At 43.3% G+C, this 20,753-nt stretch overlaps 1 protein-coding gene across 2 annotated transcripts in view; it reads right to left on the bottom strand.

Moving 5' to 3' along the window:
- The window catches only part of bcar1 (BCAR1 scaffold protein, Cas family member), an 89,813-nt gene that overhangs the window by 14,067 nt on the left and 54,993 nt on the right, over window positions 1-20,753 (bottom strand). For both annotated transcript variants that reach the window (XM_076075988.1, XM_076075984.1), the window contains exon 2: window positions 4,686-5,402. In XM_076075988.1, the coding sequence (XP_075932103.1) occupies window positions 4,686-5,402 (717 nt within the window). The remainder of the gene's footprint in view (window positions 1-4,685; window positions 5,403-20,753) is intronic.

A 20,753-nucleotide genomic window follows, 5' to 3' on the forward strand; every position in this document is an offset into this window, starting at 1 on the left:
ATGACTTCAGTTGTGTGTGTCTACAGATATGTGTGTGTGTGTGTGTGTGTCTACAGATATGTGTGTGTGTGTGTCTACAGATATGTGTGTGTGTGTGTGTGTGCGTGTGTGTGTCTACAGATATGTGTGGGAGTGTGCCAGACAGCCGCGTTGACTTCATTAGTCTCCAGTTAATCTCTCAGCATGTGGTGCAGAACGCAGCCTCACAAACTGAAAGCACACACACGCACATTATTTATCTAACAAATTCCACTTTGACTTGCATTAAAATATTCATCGCCTTGTTTAGATTATTCATATTTCTGTCTCAGTAGGCTTCATGAAATGTGTTCCATAATGCGGCGCACTGAAAATGTAATTTTTTTTTCATATGTGGAATAAACAGCAGCTGCTTTGGGAGAGATCTGTCAATGTCCTACACTTTAATAAATAGCTTCAGTTTGTGTGTTAGAGGTTAGAATTATTTTAGTGTATATTAATTATATCATTTACTTTATCATGTTATACCCAGAGTTTAAGATAACTTACCTATTTAAATTTTAAATAAATAGAAACTTCTAAGATCACTGAAATAAATGTGTTACCTTAATCATTTTATTAATCTTATTGTCTTATTAATAACAGACAAAACAATGTGAAAGTGCCAATTTGAAGTTTCAGTAATCTCACTGATGCTCTTCAGCTGTTCTTGTGTGCCGTGTGTTAAGCTGGGAGACACGTGGCTGCTGACACACCCCCACTAGCACATCAATGCCTTCAATGACAGCTGACACTACTGCTTGACCTCCTAACACACACAGACACACGCACACACACACACACACTGATACATTGGTGCTTGTGGACACATTTCGGATGAGAAACCAATGTTTCGGGTTTCCAGCCCTACTTCTCTTTGGCCTCCTTTACAACCTACATGACTAAAATTCACTTTATTTTATTTATTTATTAGGTTTTTCTGAACTTTTCCCATTGACCAAGAATAATTGGACGGCTGTAGGAAGGTCGAGGAGGCCACATGTATCAGAGACGTACTTAATACCCTGAAGACCATGAGGTGGAGTTAAAAAAAATAATAGGTGGACTCAAACTACGTCTCCCAATGTCAACAGTATATTCTGTCAATTCAGGCACACAAATGATTAAAGGTGGGGTCGACAACATTGGAAAAACTATCCAAACTAAAAACCCAGCCCAGTGTCGCTAACTCTTTTCCAATTAAAGCAGCTAGCAGCGCTAGCTCCAAAAGTCGCTATATTTAGTGAGGAAGTTGCAGAGTCGGCGACACGGACAGCCCGCCCCTTCGGGGCCTCCCTCCAAAGCCACTCCCCGCGAAATGATCACGATGAACGTAAACACCGAACGTGGCTGTTGTTAGCACCTCGCAGCTGTTAAGCTAGCAGCTTGTGGTACGAGTGCACGGGCACAGTAGGATCTGGTAGACGGTAAGAAGGTAGCTCAGGCCTGAAACGATTGGACGGGCTGCTGCAGGATCACAGTCCTGCTACAGCCACAGATATCAGAGTTCTCTTTTTCTTTTTGACAGAGCATTCGATTGATTGATTGACGTCGGGATGTAACGAGAACTTAAACAAATATAATAAATGACCGAGCCTAGCTTTAACTGTAGCGTGCGAAGTTGCTAATCCATGAATCAAAAACAAATCCACTTGCCGGAGCTCCCCCCCGCCTCTCTGCTCGGTTCTCTCTCCGTCGTTGTGTCTCTCGCTTTCATCACTCTTCAATTACTGCGTCATCTGGGCGGATGAGTGCGCAAGTGGGCGAAAGAGAGAGAGAGTGAGAGCGGAGCCGTCCCTCAGCAGGTGGCCCTTATCGCTTAATGACTAACCGGTGGGAGTGGAGTGTGTGCTGTTTTAGTTGTGTGTGTTTGTACGAAGAGGGAGGCGGGGGTAAGTGAGCATAAGAGCAGCTTATTACAATGAAGGGCATCGGCAAGGTAAATACATAAAGCATGTGACGCACACACACAGTTTGCTCTGGCACTGACAATAGAAGGTGCACTAAACTCCCTCCATTCCTTACTACGTGTCCTCGACCTTGATGGAAAACTTCAAGTCAAACCTTTGAAATGTATCCACATATACATTCTTTAGGCCTATTCCAAAATGGATATTTGAGGGAAAAGTGTTTTGACTTCTCAACCCTGTGGCCCCTCAGACATCTTTAGAAACACCTCACACTTCACCTGAGCACTGCAGTTCCAAAATAAATGTGTGAAGCCTTCTGTGTGTATTCATTAATATGGAGACTAATCTGACCGCATACTTAACAGTGTGCTAACGATTTAGTAGTCAATGGGAAATTTGGGCTGAAGCTATCGGGCGGTACAAAGAGTGAACCAACTTGCGTGGGCATCTGTAGAGATGGACGCAAAGCTTTTTTCCAAATTCTAAAAGGGTTTATCCTCCGGGGAGCGTGATCTCAGGACAGAGTGCGGGACTCCGGTGGGACCAGAGGAGGTGGAGTCTGCATTCAAAATCAATGATTCCGGGTGCTTAAAGGCAGTCAAAGTTGACAGCCAATGTCTGTCACTGATGTTGAATTTTTAATGTTAAGATGTCGGCCATATTGTATCGACAACTTTCTGAGAGACCGCGTGTCCACCTTCAGCAGTCGACGATGCTGCCGGAGAGAAAATACAGTTTGGAGAGAAACATCTTTTAGTGAGCGCCGTGGACACCATCACCTCCTCCTACTGAATTCATGATACAGCGTTTCACTGGCTGCATATTCATTTATTATGACGCAGTTTAGAGACGGACAGAGGGACACGGACAAGTTCACGTGTTAAGGAACAGGGGAGCAGCCGGGCCCGACATCACACACACACACACACACATAACACTCCGGCTCACAGCGGTGCTTACGCATTATGGCTCACTGCACCACAGCAAGCCTGGAGGGGCTTCCCCCTGAGTACACACACATACACACACACAGCCTGTCACCTGCTGGCGCAGTAAAGTGCTTACTCACCCAACCACAAGATCAGAGCTGAATTATTAACAATCTTATTATTTCACTGGTCCTCCTCCTCCTCCTCCTCTGCGCACACACACACACACACCCACACACACACACCCTACTCTTTATTCCGTCAGCTTTTTTCCCTCCGTTTGTCATCCGCACTGTCTTTCTCTCCCTCTTCTGTCTGCCAGCTCTCTGAGTATTCCTCTCTGTCTTTTCCTTCCCATCAGGTGGAACTGTTCAGCAGGTTGTTTCGGGCCCGGCAGGGCGTTGTGTGATGCGGAGCGTGAAGACTTAAATCCATTAAGGTAAACGCCGCCACGGGATCCTAGCATTTCATTTTGTAGTTTTTGGGATTTATTCAAATGCCCGTTTCTTTTTCTTTCTCACCAACACTGAGGATGATGTAATAATCTCACCAGATGTCCTTATATCATCCAGTTTCAGTCAAGCCAACTGCAAGTGAATATCCTTCAAGATGGGCAACAGCACGTTGGCAAATAGGAATTAAACAAGAGCACTGAAGGTCTTGGAACTCTTTCTGATTTTAGACATTAAAGTCGGTAACTTTAATAAAATAACTTTTTGATTTATTTGCTCAATCTGTCACTATATCCTGACAGAAGTACGTGAGACAAAGAATCTGAAAAAATGCAGGTTCCTCGTCCTTCTTTTAGTGCTGCTAACGGTACTTACAAGACTCCACCACGCCCAGAAGAAAAGAAACCCAATTGGGGTTGAGGAGTCTCAAACTGTCAAACTAGGCGGCGCTGATCCAATATGATTCAAGATTATGTTTACTGCATTGCCTATTTCTCACCTCAAATGTTTTCAGAAACATTACTGCTGAAAGTTACTGCTTCGCTGTTAAATGAGAAACTTGGCGGTCATATTGAAAACGGTCAAAAAACCAAGCCCCGCCCACCGACCGGAGCAAACTTTCTCATTTTACAGCTGAAAAGTACACTGAAGTATGTTTTTGGAAAACTTTCCAGGCGAGAAATAAGCAATGCAGTAACAGAATCTGGATTCATATTTTATCAGCGTGTGACAGTGTGACAGTTTGCTCGATTGACAGCTGCGTTAGAGACTCCTCATCTCTGATTGGTTAGTTTTTCTTTGGGCGCGGTAGAATTCTGTAAATGCCATTAGGAGCACTAAAGACAGGCAGAGGAACCTGAGAGGATCTTTATTTTACAGATTATCTGTCTTGTGTACTTCTGTCAGGATATAGCGACAGCTTGAGCAAATATGACAAAAAGTTATTTTTATCAAAGTTAGCGACTGAAACTTTAAGCAGCGGAATTATCTGGTGATGTAACTGATGAATAAATAAACCGGGAGCTTGACAGGAGACTAAGTACGCTGAGCATCAGAAACCCAATAACCTTATCACACAAAGAACAACCTTGAGTTTTGGATTTGACAAAAAAATAGACGCGCATACACCAGAAAACAGTGACAATAGCAGGAAGTGTGTGTGTGTGCATGATACAAAAACATCCACAGCTCAGGCCAGGAACAACTCAACTAAATGTTCTATTCTCATCTGTTGCTTCAAGAGTTTTCATTTTTAAACTGACATCAGTAATATATTTTCTCTCCTTCGTTCCTTTACGTCTTCAGTTTCTCTAAACTAAGAACATTTATCCATCCCATAATGTTTTCTCTACAGAATCAATGCTGTCCTTCCTTACCTTGCCCAGTGGCTTGTTGCCGCTCTCCCAGTTCCTCTTATCCAGGGAGGGGGGCACCTGGTACACATCCTGCCCACCTCCGTTCCCTCCGGCTGGGGCCGCTCCCAGGCCTGGTGCTGGGCCAACAGAAGGGGGCACCTGGTAGATGTCCTGCAGCTGGTACTGTCTCTGGGCTAGAAGCGGGGCCTTGCTGGGGGGTCCTGGAGGGAGTCCGCTTGGGCCGGAAGGGATCTGGTACAGACTTTGTGGACTTGGTTTGGGGCCGTGGGACGGGGGCATCATGTAGATGGAGTCAGGGTCGGGCTGCGCGGGGCTGGAGTAGGCCGGATGCATAGACGTGTAATGTGTCGAGTGGAGGGGCTTGATGGGAAACCCGGCGGAGGAAGTATTGATGGCGGCAGACGCCGAAGCCGGTGCCGGTTTGGCGTAGGCGCTCAGAGGGGGGAGGGGCCGCTGCGCCTGGGAGGAGAGACAGGGAGCGAGCGGCTCCGGCGTGGAAGGCCCGACCTGTTGCTGCTGCTTGCTGTCGTACATGCCGACCAGGAGCTTGAGGCGGTTGCCGGGTACGATGCCTTGGCGACCGTGGAGGGAGCAGAGCCACCAGCCGTCCAAGCCCTGCGTGTCACGCTCCAACACCGTCATGATGTCGCCTTTACGGAAGGACAGCTCGTCGGGTGACTCCGCCACATTGTCGTACAGCGCCTTGGCCAGCACGTTCTGTAGAGGGATAGGACAGAAATATATAAGAAATATAATATACATACACAATCCTATGTACTGATAAATGTTGCCTTGGTAAAGCAAGGCAACAAGAACACAAGTCTTCCCCAAGACCCATTAGTTTCCAGTCTGTACTGTTAGACCTGACCATTGTATTACATGACAAGTGAATGGGAGCCATACATCTGATGGTTTTCAAACCTGTAATTTGTAAAAAATAAAAAAATAAAAACACCCAGCAAAGTGCAATGGAGGGATGATTGCTCCCCCGAGGCTTCCTCCAGACCACATTAGAATTTTCTGTCTCCTATAATTTGAAAATATGGCGGTGAACCATAGACTGTATATAAGAAGTGGACGTAATCACCGTGACATCACCAATTGGTTTGTGGACTACGATTTTGAAGCCTCAAGTTTGGCTTCATGGCCATCTCCACCTTTGATTTTAGCCGTCGCCATCTTGGTTTTTATTGAAAATTTGTTTTTTTTCAACCAAGAAGTGACTTGAGAGGGTGGAGCTAAGTACAACCGAACACATAATTTTATAGTCAACCAAAACTAACTTTCATCGACTGAAAACACACTGGGAAAGAGCTTAAGTTGTAAGACGAAAAGACGGACAAATCCTGTCAATCACAGTAAGCCCCGCCCTAAAGCATCCCCTGCTTTATAGTCTGTTTGACTCTAAATGGACCATAATTTACTAAATGAACATCATGCTGTATTGAAGAAGACTTGAAACTAGAGATTAAGACCATAAACTCATGTTTACAATGTTTACTGAGGTAATAAATCAAGAGAGAAGTAGAGTCATTTTCTCATAGACTTCTATACAACCAGAAGAGTCGCCCCCTGGTGGACAGTAGAAGGAATCTTCAATACATATGTTGGTAACTATTCTTTAAAAACAGTGTTGTTCATACTATTTGTTTAGGTAAATATTTATGGCAACACACCAAAATCTATATCAAAAAGAGATGATGCAAAAAGTCCACATCACTCACCAAAATAGGTTGTTTGCAATTGCCTTCTAAAATGACTCGTACGAACATTTTCTGATCCGCCAACCATTAAAGGCACAACAACAACTCGCTCAGGGTTTGAGAAACATTGTGGTCATGGTTAAAGGAAACCGACGCTGACTGTTGGTAGGAAATAGGATGTAAACTATGTTTGTTTTCATGTCATAGTCACATGCTTTGTTGTCTCAGAGGCAAGATTTAACACTTGTTTTCCGAGCATCTTCCTGGAGCTGCCTCACCGCCATCAACAATTCTGTTTTAAGATATTTAGAATGAGTTTGGACTCGTAAACCCAGCAGATGATAAACGCTCTTGTGCTGAGCCGAAAAAAAATCCCAGCCACAGCTGTGCACATAATTAGGACGGCAGCCAAATTCTGATTAATTTTTTTGCACAAATGACATGCTGTAACATGTGATCGCATGCAGCACAAAGAGAGGGGCAAAGTACATGGACGCTGGACTGCGATCGGATGTAGTTAATAGTTCTGTTCTGATAAATAAGAGTGTCTTTCATATTGAAAAGCCATCAGATGTGTAGTTCTCCAACATTTAGTGAGCAGAGTGGGGTATCGTACATCGTACATAGGAGTAGAAGATAGAGGAAAAAATATCACCACACACACACACCTCCCCTCAGTCTTCCTAGAACTCTTTGAAACTAAACCAATATTTGTCGTCCATGTCTGAACTCTCGGCTCGCTCTCCTCCCTCTCTGTGTCTGAGTTCCACCCCAACTATCACAGACTAGTACAGCCTGTACTGGCCCTATGCCAGCTCCACACACACACACACACACACACACACACACACACACACACACACACACACACACACACACACACACACACACACACACACACACACACACACACACACACACACACACACACACACACACACACACACACACACACACACACACACACACACACACACACACACACACACACACACTTAAATGAGGCCATTTAATTGGCTTCAAGATTTACAGCCCGTCTTTTCTCTCGCTGCGCTGGAGGCCTGTTGGCCGGGAACGAGACAGAGAAGGACACTCGACCCGAATGTACTCGCTTCATCAAATTCATTCACTGGTTGTGTTCACACGCACGGCGAGAATTCCCTTTTAAAAGGAAAAAAATAAATAGGTGCCAGACACTTTTCTTTTCTAGGTACCCGCTTTAGCCCAGCGCTTGTCATCTCATCGGCCTACTTCACTCCAGTCAAAGTGCATTGCCTCTTGTTTCGTCACACGTTTGAGCTTCACCCTGCAGAATGATGCAAGGGCAGAGTTCCACTGATGTCTGACTGAAGGGCAACTGAGGTCCAGAATGTGCAGACGTACTGAGAATGGTCTCTTCAGTGACTTATGAGACTGCATCTGTATCCAGCTGTTTCACTTTCCAAATGAACACATGGAGCATTTTCACAGATTCTGGATAGAAAGTGGACGTCATTCTAAGAATTTCTTATGAGATAATTTTTTTTAAATGTTTGTGAAACCATAAGAGATTACAAATTATTATTATTAAAAGCAGTAGTATTTTTCATGTCATAAAAGATTTGAAATTAGTAATGCAGGGAACTTGTTTTGCATAAATTAACATATGTTTCAATGAACATATTTTAACCAATAGCAAAAAACTATTCCAGGCCTGAAAACACTCCCCCCCCCCCCCCCCCCACCCCAATATATAACCTTTCAAGGAATGTCATGACCGTGGGAACCTGTTTCTTGCTAAGACCAAACATTCAAATTCATTTTAAAACATATTCTCTTGGTCTTGGTTTGATATATTTCAAGAAACATTCAATTTGACGTATGCATACACGTAATCTCCTGCTGTTCGCTATTCACCACCATTCCTCGCCTTTGGAACATTAATATCACTCCACGCTGTTCTTTGACATCTTGTTTTTGGGACTTTTTCTTACCATTCGTTGAGGTAACTGTCAGGACTGATCACCATTCAGACCGTCATTCCTTTCCTCTATCAAACACACCGCTGGGTTACTCTGACATTAGAAGCCGGTGACACACACACTCCTCATACACTGTACATGCCTTATCTCTGGCTCCGTGTTGCTCTCCCTCTGGGTTTCTACGGTATCAGTGTGAACGTGCACTGTGACGTGCACACGCCCCAGAGTCACTGAAACTCTCGTTCCTCGTGTGCTGAGTGGATAATGAATGCGCTTCTCTGTCTGCTCTTTCTCTCGCTAAGTCATTATAGAGAAATGAACACGGCTACTGACGTCAGACTGGGGGGTCTCTCACACACACACACACACACACACACACACACTGGAGGAAATACAGATATGTTCACATAAAATAGATTTTTATGAGGCGGATATCTGAACACTTGCGCGCCGAACACAGAAGTCCCTCAACTTTTTCCATCGTCCAGAGAAACAGGAAGTGCAGCAGTGAGGATGAATTACACACCCTGCTGATTGGATGACGACCCCGGGGTCTGAGAATCACCTCGAGTACGTTCTCCCGCTCTCTCTATTTCTGTCTCGTCCGAGCACCGGCGCAATACACAGACAGCTTCTAACACAATGGATGTCGAATAGGAAATAAGGCATCAAATGAAACTCCGTTGGTCTATCACTTTAAGGGGACCGGTATCGGAATCTTTGAAACGGATTCATGATCCAAGTATGATTCAGTGGTGGTGGTCTTGAATACGGTTCCAGAGGCTGAATCGCTGTGATTAGAATACGATGTTGGACTCTTCTTCTTGGACTTTTCTTTCTATGTGACAATCAGCACCAACCTTAGTGTAGTTTACAGCAAAAGAGGACAACTTGTGAAGGCTGGAGTGTTCCCCATTAGGTGTCTAGATCTTCAACCGGCATCGATTTATGCTAAGGACTTGCGGAACGCGGAATACCGTGAAATTTGCCAAAATGTGGACGCTATTCATGAAAATCTGGGTTTTCTCCACCATTACAATTGTTGTTTTCACAGCACCTAAGCCGAATAAATGGAAAAGAACCATGCCGCTATGTGTTTTGGTTTTATTTACAAATACAACGTAATTTACCACACGACTTTAGCTTTTAGTTTCTACTCGCCAGTGATTTTTGGAGCTTCGCAAACAAAAAGCCCCAGATCAGAGACGTCTGTTCAAAGACGCCATCCGAGAGGCTCACCGCCGCATCACCCAGCAGGCTAAATAGCCAATGAGAAGGCAAGCCACATGTTGGGGAAACCTGGGGGAGGATTGTGTTGTGTCAAATTACACAACACTGCCATTTTCTGCAACATTCATTTCATTTTCAATATTTTCTTATGAACTGTTGTCCATCCACCACATCATTAGAAACTTTTTCTGATGACAAAATGTGAATTTGAACGGAATTTGGAAAAAAGTATTTCATCGGGCTCTAGACTTTCCGTTTCCGGGTTGGGCTGCGATCGGTTTGCTACGACACAGAAGAAAGAATCAAGACACTGAAGAGCCCACTCGGCTCTTGTATCCAACACCTGACCCGGGCCGGGACCTGAGTTTGAACTGTCCCAAAGATCCAGACTGGCCTTTGTTTCATGTTTTATTCTATTTATGCAAGTTGCGTTGGAGTAGGTTTTCCAAGGATCCATATTGGATCAGTTCAAAAATTCTAGACCTGGGAAGACCCTTAGGACACAGTAAAACCTGTTAAAGGTGTATTTATATGTAGTACCGAACATTTGGGCTTCCACTTAACATTTAGGAGTGAATGAATCCTGGCAGTAAACATTAATTAAGCACTTTGAGTGCTAGATCCACAGTTTCGTGCTTTAAAGAGCCCAGTCGGCTGTGTGTAGACACGGCCAGACAACCGCATAAACATCGTCGTGTGCTAATCAGCGTGAGAAGGCCATGGAGCAGACACTTGTCATCCGCTCCACGGGGGCCGTCTGGGAGTGTGGGGGAACGAGAACACAGTGGAGATAATCACGTTACCCGGACCCGGAGTCGGTGATGCTATGTCACCACAGCGACTGTCACCAGGAACGACCGCCAAAACGGCACCGGCGGTGTATGTAGAACCATCTCAAGGAGGATCAGAAGAAATGGACAGCATGTGAGTTAAATATGAGTGTCACAGCAAAGGGTCTGAATACTTATGACCATGTGATATTTCAGTTTTTCTTTTTTAATAAATTTGCAAAAATTTCTACATTTCTGTTTTTTTCTGTCAAGTTAATTAATGAGAAATAAAATGAACTTTTTTGATTTTAGCAAATGGCTGCAATGAAACAGAGTGAAAAATTTAAAGGGGTCTGAATACTTTCCGTACCCACTGTATATCACAGTAATATTGGTGCGTTCAGGCGAGTTGACCTTTACTTCACTGTGCTAATTCTTTTAAGCAGATTAACATGAATTCCATCGTAGGACTTTTCTGCTTTGTCGCCTTAGAGAGGTTTGCTCATTGTGTGGTAGTTTTCCTTGATTTCTCTTCAGCCAATGTTGATGCATACTCAAAAATTATCAATTAAAACCTTTAACTTAAACAGGGAGAACACACGGACCAACTCGTCACCTATAGAGACTTGAGGCAGAACCACTTCATGCACCAGTTGTGCTCGAACATGAACTAAGCCTCTTGGAGAAATCTTGTGAATTCTTCCAATTCCTGCATCAACCACGCATGTACAATTCTGACAACTTTTTTCCAACCTCAAGTTAAACCTCGGTGAGGTACATCCACTTTGGTTTTCTGCTATTACAACACAAGCGGTCACACCAAACAGGAAGCGAATCTTCGCCTCGTCCTCGCATAAACCTTATTGTTAGCTCAGGACATAATGACAGCGACAGTTAAAGTTCCCTTTAAAATGACAATATCAGTGTTTTTTATGAACATTACTGCCGACCAGCCATTGATTTCCATTCATTATGAAACATCAGCACAACTACACACTGAATTAATGAAACATGCAAAAACACTGGCATGGTCTACAATGTTTGTGAGTAGCTATTAACACCTTTAGACTGATACTGTGGCAGCATTTACAATGCAATGTGATAATGCATTAAATTATCAGATAGAGACTAAAAATATCTTTTTTTGTTTGTCATGTTTTTTTTTTTGAATATCCAGCAGCTCCGACTGCTAAAAAGGAAAGAGGAGAGAGAGGCAGAAGCAGAGAGGAGTCCACTGAGGAGAAAGTAATGTGAACAGCTGGTGGAGCGAGCTCAGTATAGACAGGTCGCTCATCTGTGTGTGTGTGTGTGTGTGTGTGTGTGTGTGTGTGTGTGTGTGTGTGTGTGTGTGGCTTAATGTCCTTTTGTCTCTTGCCTCCCATTTGACCCCTGGGGACAAATACTAGCCTGCCACAAGAGGTTTAATGTGTTGTGTGTGTGTCTATTCCCCACAATGCAGAGAGCAAAACAGGGAAACAAAAAGCACTTTATGGCACTCCCCCCGTGTGTCTCCTTGTCCATCTATTCTGTCCACGCTGCCATTCTCTGCAGCGGTCACAATGCATGTCTGCTCTTTCTTCTTCTCTTGTTCTTTCGCCCGCTCTGTCCGTCTCCCAGCTGTCCCGGCAGTGAGTCAAACAGCTCACTTCTCACTCTGCAGCCTGGAGTGAATGCGTGAGTCCAGCGGGCCATCTGAGGTGAGCGGAGCTGGGCAGAGCAAAGAGGGCACCGGCCGAGGTGAAGAAGTGTGAGACCACGTCTGAAAACGTGTTGGCGTCCGCACTACAGAAACTACAGTCTCTTCTTCTTCCGTCGTGTTTTCAGCTCGGCAAACAACAAAGCCGCATCACAGCTGAGGAACATCTGGAGCCACCAAACCCCACACACACACACACACACACACACACAGCTTTGCCTTTACTCCGTGAGCTCCAGTCGCTTCACCAGAATGCACCAGTTGTACAGTCAAGAGAGAGCAGCTCCTCTCAGCTAGGAAATCAACTTTGTATTCCCAGAGAAACATGCAGCAAAGAAGTCTGGTTTTCTGGTATTCTGTTTTAAGCAAACCCCCAACCCTCACGCTTAAGGCCCAACGCACTGAAGCGCCGGACCAGCGTGTGTTGAGGTACAGCTCTGTTTTAAATGGCCGAACACGCTCCAAAAGCGGTAAGAGGCAGGTCAAACTGATTCGACTCTCGGCCAACCTTGTTTCAAAGTCCGGAGCGTCAAATGAGGACCCGGCAACCAAAGCGGTGTTGTTGTTTCCCTGCAGCCGCAGTATCTGTTTGGAGGGAGCTAAAGGGAATTATAAGCTAATCATTTCCCCCATTTTATTCAAGAAATAAATAATCAATAAATACTACTACTTCAGCTGTCACTGCTGAACGTGAGTTCCGTTTATAACTCAATGTTTAGTTTGTGTGCTCTCTGCAGGACGGTTTCAGCCAAAGATAGTTTATCAGGCAAGAGAAGCGTCACTCTGTGTTTTTGTAGTCCCAACAACTCCAACAGAGCGATACGTCTCCCAAATAGCAGATCTTTTGTCGTCAATGTCACATCATCTAGTTCAACTTTCATCTATATCACATGAATAATTTACTCTCATCCACTTTATAGTTTTGAACCAGGACCTTTTATTATTTAGACCAAGTTAAAAGACTAAGTCTCTAAATCTCTAAAATACTAAATGTTGCTCATACAGACTTCTCCCTAAAATACTGCAGGAGCTTCATGTGACGCGTGTTGCCTTTACCCAAACCTGGACCCTGAAACCAAGTCTGAACCCTCAATTTCTGTCTCAAGGTGGGGGACCGGCACAAATGTCCTCACTTTTCAAAAAATGTTCTCACTCTCAAGGTCTAAAACTCAAATTGGTTTTCACAAAGATAGATTTCCAAGTACACCCACACACACACACACACACAGGTTTGTACATTTGGACTGTGTCCCAGTTTTGTACTCTGCTTGTTTTTTAATGACTGTTTTCTATCTTGTGTGGGGAGACAGAAAGTCTTGTGTTATTGCCTTGTCCTTGTAACTCATTACGAGTGTGTGTGTGTGTGTGTGTGTGTGTGTGTGTGTGTGTGTGTGTGTGTGTGTGTGTGTGTGTGTGTGTGTGTGTGTGTGTGTGTGTGTCTAAAGGTGATGGCAAAACATTCGTAGTGGCTCTGGACAAGACTCCACATACACAGAAGGGAGAGAGAGAGAGAGAGAGAGAGAGAGAGAGAGAGAGAGAGAGAGAGAGAGAGAGAGAGGGGGATGTGTGTGTTTTGCTTTCGTTTCTTCCCAAATGCAAATTCTGTTCTGTTCTCAGGTTCTGTTGAACGAGATGTGTTTGTATGAGATGTCCGACCTGATGTGTAAGTGAAAAAAGTCCTCTGTATGAATTTAAAAAGGAGGGAAACAGAATTGTTGCCAAAAACAAATCATATTTTTACCGTAGATCTAAAAAGATATTCAGTTCACAACGATTTAAAAGAGAGAACAGCACCATGTTGGCATTTCTGCTCAACTTAAAAGTACTTTTTTTTTTAAACCCTTTTAGATCACATCCCTGGTCACATTTTGCAATATAAGCAAAACAATATCACGACATCCAGCCATCAATCAATCTGCAACTTTTTTTTTCATGATTTTTTCATGATTTTTGCATCATGTGTCTATTAAATCAAAATTAATATCGTAATATCGTGATACTCAATGTTTTCTTACACCCAGGATATGTATTTTTACAGAGTGAAATATTCATTTTTTTTCCTTTTAAGGCTGAAGCGCTTTATTTTGGGACATTTTATAACCCTTTTGAGCATCATTTTGACAATATCCACTAGAATTATAAAATAACTTCTGTGGGATTGAACAGTGTTTCGCTGCACAGCATGACTTTGTATCGACTGTCCCATCAGGAGGTCAATGTTGTTTTTTGGTTCATTATCTGTTGGTTGACTATGATGACTGAATTTTAATAAGAGATCATTCTCTGCATTTTGACTTCTGAAATCTGACATAAATTACATTTTTGTTTTCCTCATAAATCTCACAACTCAAATAACTTTCAACATGGCCCTTTATTCTCTTTACATTACATTACAGTCATTTAGCAGACGCTTTTATCAAAAGCGACTTACAATTCAGATTCTATCACAATCCTACACCGTAAGCACAGCTACCGGAGCAATTTTGGGGTTAAGTGTCTTGCTCTAGGAGCCGGGGATCGAACCGCCGATCCTCTGATTGAAGGACGGCCCTGCTATCCACTTCCCCACAGTCGCCTCTTCTGTAAGATGTTCTGTCACAGGGTATCAGCACCAGCTAATATGTTTAGGGTCATTTTAAACAGAAAACAATAATGGCACTGATATAGCAGAGATCATAACAATTATGGAGAACATGAGGAAACGACACCAAAGGTGTTTATTGGTGTACTAAAACTGCTCGGTTTTGTTTTGGTTGTGTGAACATGAAATGTGAAGATATGGATTTTATTGTTGTTATTTTAGTTATTCCAGGACCTGCAGATGCTCCACTGTATCTGTATCTCCACTGTATGGCCCTGTGTCTTTGTGGACCACAATGTCGTTGCATAGCTGAGGTGTGTGTGTGTGTCACTGCTATTGCTGAAGCTAGTCTGGGCCTGTCTCTCTCTCTCTCTCTCTCTCTGTCTGTCTCAAACACACACAGTCCCACTTACGACAGCATTCCACAGCCTCCGCATACAAACACACAACTCTCCTATTACCTCACATTCCAGGGGTGTCACCACACACACACAAACACACACACAAACATCCAGATTCTTGAATTTCATCATAAAGACGAGAAACAAACAAATAAAGCACAGCAATCCTCGTTTATAAAAAAATCCTTTCTTTGTTTCTTCCTCTTCCTCCAATCTGCCATCCTCTCTCTTCCAACCTCCCCCTTTTTCTCTTTCAGCCCCCCCTCCCTCCCTCTTTTCCTGACCTGGCACGTCAGACCGTTCTTGAGAAATTCTTGTGAGTGCACGGCCGATTTTGTACAACAGCAGATAGAATCCTCCACCCAGTGGAGCATCTAGTCAGAGCTGGGCCTGTTGTGTGATGCTCTCTATATGAGTCGTCCATCATTCAGGAACACTGCTGTGTGGCAGCAGTGATGTGCGAGACTGTGTGTTATATTTAGTTTTCAGCAGAGAGCTCTTGATCCAAATGCTCGAGCTGAACACAGTTCTGAGGCAAACCGTGTTTTTAATAATTAAAAGAGTCGTGCTTATAAAACCTAAAGAGTAAAGAACCTGAAGGATACCCCATGTACCTTTAAAGGTGCACTCCACCGATGTTACCCGTGAAGATGAGTTTAACAGCCGTATCATGTCTTCTGTGGCTCTGGAGGAAAGCTGACGAGTTTGACAACCCGGACGACGCCTCCGAACGTTTCCATAACTTTCCGAAACAGACAATCCAGCGCTGTGTGGAGGTGAGTAAGTGGGCTGGGTTTGATCCTTTCATGTGTGCCACACTATAAATGTCTTCCGGTAGCACCATTACATCCGTATCATAAGGACATCGTGTCTCTGTGGTGCTCGGCTTTTTACTCCCCCTTCCATTGGGACCATTCGGAACAGCCATAAACACTTTTTGACTTTCGACGGGTTCAGTCTTACGTGCTATTCCTGTTTGTTCAGCATTACCCAACTAACTAAACTACTGAGTTGCATTATGGGAAATGTAAGATCCAGTGAGACCAATGCAAGGGACTAAAAGTAAGGACATCGACAAGAATATTCTCTCTCGCAAGTCCTTCAACTTTGTGGAAATGCAATGCTACGACTGCCCTTTACAGGCCAACCTCCTCTGGTATATGTCCTTCAGTGCCTCTCTGTGGGGATTGTACTGAAGAATAGGGTTCTAGAGATCTAAAGCCCCTTTCACACATGCACTGCAGCTCTGAAATGATCTAGACATTACCTGAGGGAGCTGTGTGTGAGAACGCAAATGACCGAATCAGTTGAAGCAGACATTAAACAGACTTTACCCTGCCAGCTCCCTAGAACCAAGTCCATGTAATGTCCGATTGAGCCCATGTGTGAATAGAGCCGCTCATTGTCCGGAGAATTCACAGCGAGCAGGTGGGCGTGTTGATGCCGTTTTAATGCACGAGGAAGAAGCTAACGAAAATGTCGAACTGGAGAGATGAAAAGATTCAGGGACTTTTATCAGTGCCAACGGCAAAGTCGTCAAACAAAATTAAGGTACGGCAAGAGACCGGCTAAATGGCCGCGATGTTTTTGGAGTCATGGCCAGCCTCCTGCAAGCTCTACCCAGGCCCAACCCCTTCGTATTCCCAGTAGGTGAGAATGCGTCTGACAGGGACAATCTCCAATCTCTCACCGGGCAACTCCGGTCAATGTCTGGAGAATCAGGTCCGGACATTTCATACGAGAAAACGTCTTAAGTTGGTTCTGTACTTGGGAGTTCTTTAGTCCTCTTGAGATTTTCTGGGAGGCGACCCTCTCCAAATGATCCCTGAAGGCCATCTAAAGGTTCCCTGGAAACCTTTCATTTTGAAGGTTCACACGATCAATACGTCAAATTATAAATAGACATGCATGTAATAAATCTATCTATGCACCTCTTTAGCACCCGTTGGTGCTAAAAAAAACTTACGACAAAATCCATCTTTTCCAAACAGCCCCGCAGCTTTATGTGCCCCGCTAAGTGCTAGTTAAGGCTGTAGCTTTAATGAGTGATGATCCCTGCTGAGGAATTCCTGCCTTAGGGCTATGACTAACAGCAGAAACAACAGCAGGGATTGTGTCGCCTGGAGCACAGGATAGGCTCACGTAGGCGTGGCCTTGACTGTTGCTTAACCTGTTGAGAGACAACGCTGGCAGGAACTTATGAATAGCTGCCAGACACACACAAACACACAGACGAAGATGGTTGGACAGTTCAAAGCAGCTCCTCCTTGCGCCAGCCACAGCCAGAAAAGCAGGGTGGAAGAATCAAAGCATCTTACACAAGTAGAACTGCTTTTGCTTTGGCTGGGATTTGACTGAAATACAAAGCAATTCATCTAAAATGTGTCACCTTAAAACTGTGATTTCTATCAGACCGAATGGCATCTTATTTGGAGTATCGAGGACCATGATTGTAAAAATCACCTCGTAAAAATGACTATGTGCGATACACAACAGAAGATCTGAATGTGCGTCCACGGAGCTGTTCACACCTATGTTTAAGGGCTTCACTAACCTGCACTTACACAGGTAGCAACGACCTGAAGCTAAACCCCGCTGACACACCCTCTGTCACAGGCTGTGTATGTCGGTGGCAGAGAGATTACAGTCTTTATTTCTCTGCTCAAAACACACTTATGATGAAGTGCTGAAGCCTTCATCTTCACGCTGGAATAAAAGCGTACAAAACGCAGAAGCTCAAACCCACTGTGACATGAAGCTAGACAAATAGCATAAATGCATCAATATTTAGTATTGCCATATCTCTCCGCAGAAATGCTGGGGCAAAACAACCGACCAAAGGTGTGCGGTTTAAAAATGGTTTCACAACCACAGGGGCGTAAATCTCCGCACTGGTGAACTGTGACACTTTGATCACTCACATAAATCTGTTGAGAAAGCTGCAGCTGAGACTGCAGTGTTGACTCTATGGTTCAGCACTGAGCAGTGGGGAAAAACATGCAGTGATTCATAGCTTGTTGTTTGTCTGCTAACTCTACTCAACTGTACCGTGAAACCAAGGGCAAAAGAAATAACGGTATACTGAAGAAGACGTCACATATTCTGGTTCTGAGACATCAGCGAGAAAGCTCACTGTGAAAGATACGCCCTTCATTTTTCAAGGTTTCGTGTAATGTGCATGACATTAGTCAATTTACAAGGTGCAAACACTAAAGCCTCTTTCACACAAGCACTGCAACCCTGAACTGATGGAGACATTACTGGAATCAGTTGGAACGGACATTGAAAAGACTTACCCGGCTAGTTCTCTAGTACCAAGTCCGTGCAATGTCCGATTGAGCGCACGTGTGAAAATAACTGCTCATTGTCCTGAGATTTAAAGCAGAGCAAGTGGGCGTGTTGATGGCGTTTCTATCATACAAAACTGAAACAAAACTAAATTCTGAGGGGTGAAGAAGAGATGTCATTTACACAAAAACGCCAACGAAAGATTCTAGGACTTCTGTCGGTAAAGGCCGACATCGAAATCCTCAGACAAATTCAAGGAACGGCAAGAGACTCGGTTGTTTTTGACCAAATCCCGAACAGACTACGTGACCGCAGGGTTTTTGCATCATGCCTCGTCTCCTGCGCGCTGTAACCCGATGCAACCCCTTCGCTTAAACCAAATAGAGTATTTACAGTAAATGAGAACGCATCTGTTGTGTGCTACATGTGTGAAATAGATACTCCAACAATGTCCAGACGCCTTTCTTCAGAGATTGTCTAGAATGGCCCTTTATATGAGAACACAGCGTGAGTTTGATCTTTACTAGACTTCCACTCCTCAGTCTGCCCTTATATTAATCCTTAACAGGTTAAATAACTTTATTTAAGGTATGCTTGTGCTTAGCCAGTTTCCAAAGCTAGAAAAACAAAGGAAAATTGAGCCAAAAAAAGTAACAATTCAAGCAACTGTGACTCTATTTATTTGCGCCTTTATAGAGTTATAGACAAACCCAGTTTTGTGGAATTTGTAGTGATTATTTGTCACCTAATATGCACATCTTTCCAGTCCCAGTCTTTTTTATCCCAGTCCCACACAGTAGCAAATCTACCCTGCTGAAGCCACCGTTTGTTTCCACTTTGCAATTTTTGCAAAAAATCGCAAATGAAAGAAAAAACCCGATACTTCAACAATTGCTGAAAAATGTGAACTCACAATTTTCCTGCTAATTGTAAAGCCAACACAATTTAACACTCTGAGAAAACAAGCTGACCTATTAATGACTGAGGAAAGTCAATTTGATCCACTCTATTCTCGTTGTGGGATGTGACTTCTGACTACTAAGAATGTTGATGTGCATGGGAACCTTCTCTCTAATGGGGAGTCCATGACCAGCGCCGTATGAGTCAGTCCAGAACAGGACAACGCCTCGTCTTTCAGCATTGGTCCCAAATCTCAATGCGTCTCAAAGACACTGCAGCATCCATGTCCAAAGGGACTGGGGTCACTTATCTGGCAGATTTCATAGAGTCTAGAGACTTGACGTGACAGTACAATTGTCTTTATTTTTTACACATCGTTGGTTTGGATTGGTCATTGAAAATAAGGGATGTTGGGTGTCCTGGTGTCCTAGAGGCTTATGGCGCAGATCGTGTAGCGTATTTCACCAATCTTTCTCTCGCCTATAGTATATATATATATATATATATATATATACACACATATATATATATATATACACACATATATATATATATATATATATATATATATATATATACACACATATATATATATATATACATATATACACACATATATATATATATATACATATATACACACATATACATATATATATATATATATATACACATATACATATATATATATATATATATATATGTGTATATATATTGTGAACTGATTCATGACCATGTTAGTTGTTGTTGCCAAGTCTCTTGTAAGCCAAACAGGCAGAGCACCACGTGGTGCAGAACACTTAGAATCAATCCATTAATCAATCAATATAAATAAATTATTTCTTTGTTTTGGTTTTTCAAAAATGCATTTTTTTCTCCCCTCTACTTATAGATCTGAGCTTTTAAAACAGCGTAATGGATAACATTAGCTCACATTTTAGTCTGGCCAGGAACAGAGCTTTAAGAAGTGTGTACATCTGACTGTTAACCCATAACCTGTTAACCCATAACCTGTTAACCCATAACCTGTTAACCCATAACATGGTGTTCCACATACCAGCAACCAAAACAAAGCCGGCTTTCTGTGAAATTGACTTTTTATATACATTTCTGTCGTGAATTGCAGTTGAGCCTGGGTCAGGTTGGTGCTGTTAGTCGGTTACTTGTAAAACATACAATATTGAAATTAAATTGAATACATAATATATTTTCAGACATTTTTCAATCAGGAGGAAATAGTGCATTTTTTGAGGGGGGACTATTTTCAGCGGTGGATTAATCTACATCGAGTATTTCTGGCAGCATGACGGTGTAACTAGTGAAGTTTCATGTCACCCAGTGCACTAACAAAACTCATTGATGTGTTTTCATTGTTTCTGGACAACAATGGAGCTCTATGGCACAGAGTTTTAATCAGTGGGTAGTCTATGTTACAAGTCTGTTTTACATTCAGACAGATGATGCATACAGGTCCTCGTCATGGACTGCAATATGAGCAGAAAGCTATTGGAGTGGTCCTCGTGTCAGTACACATTTCT

Source organism: Anarhichas minor, unplaced genomic scaffold (assembly GCF_050575085.1).
Source record: "Anarhichas minor isolate MPS153535 unplaced genomic scaffold, ASM5057508v1 ptg000005l, whole genome shotgun sequence".
Taxonomy (NCBI): Eukaryota; Metazoa; Chordata; class Actinopteri; order Perciformes; family Anarhichadidae; genus Anarhichas; species Anarhichas minor.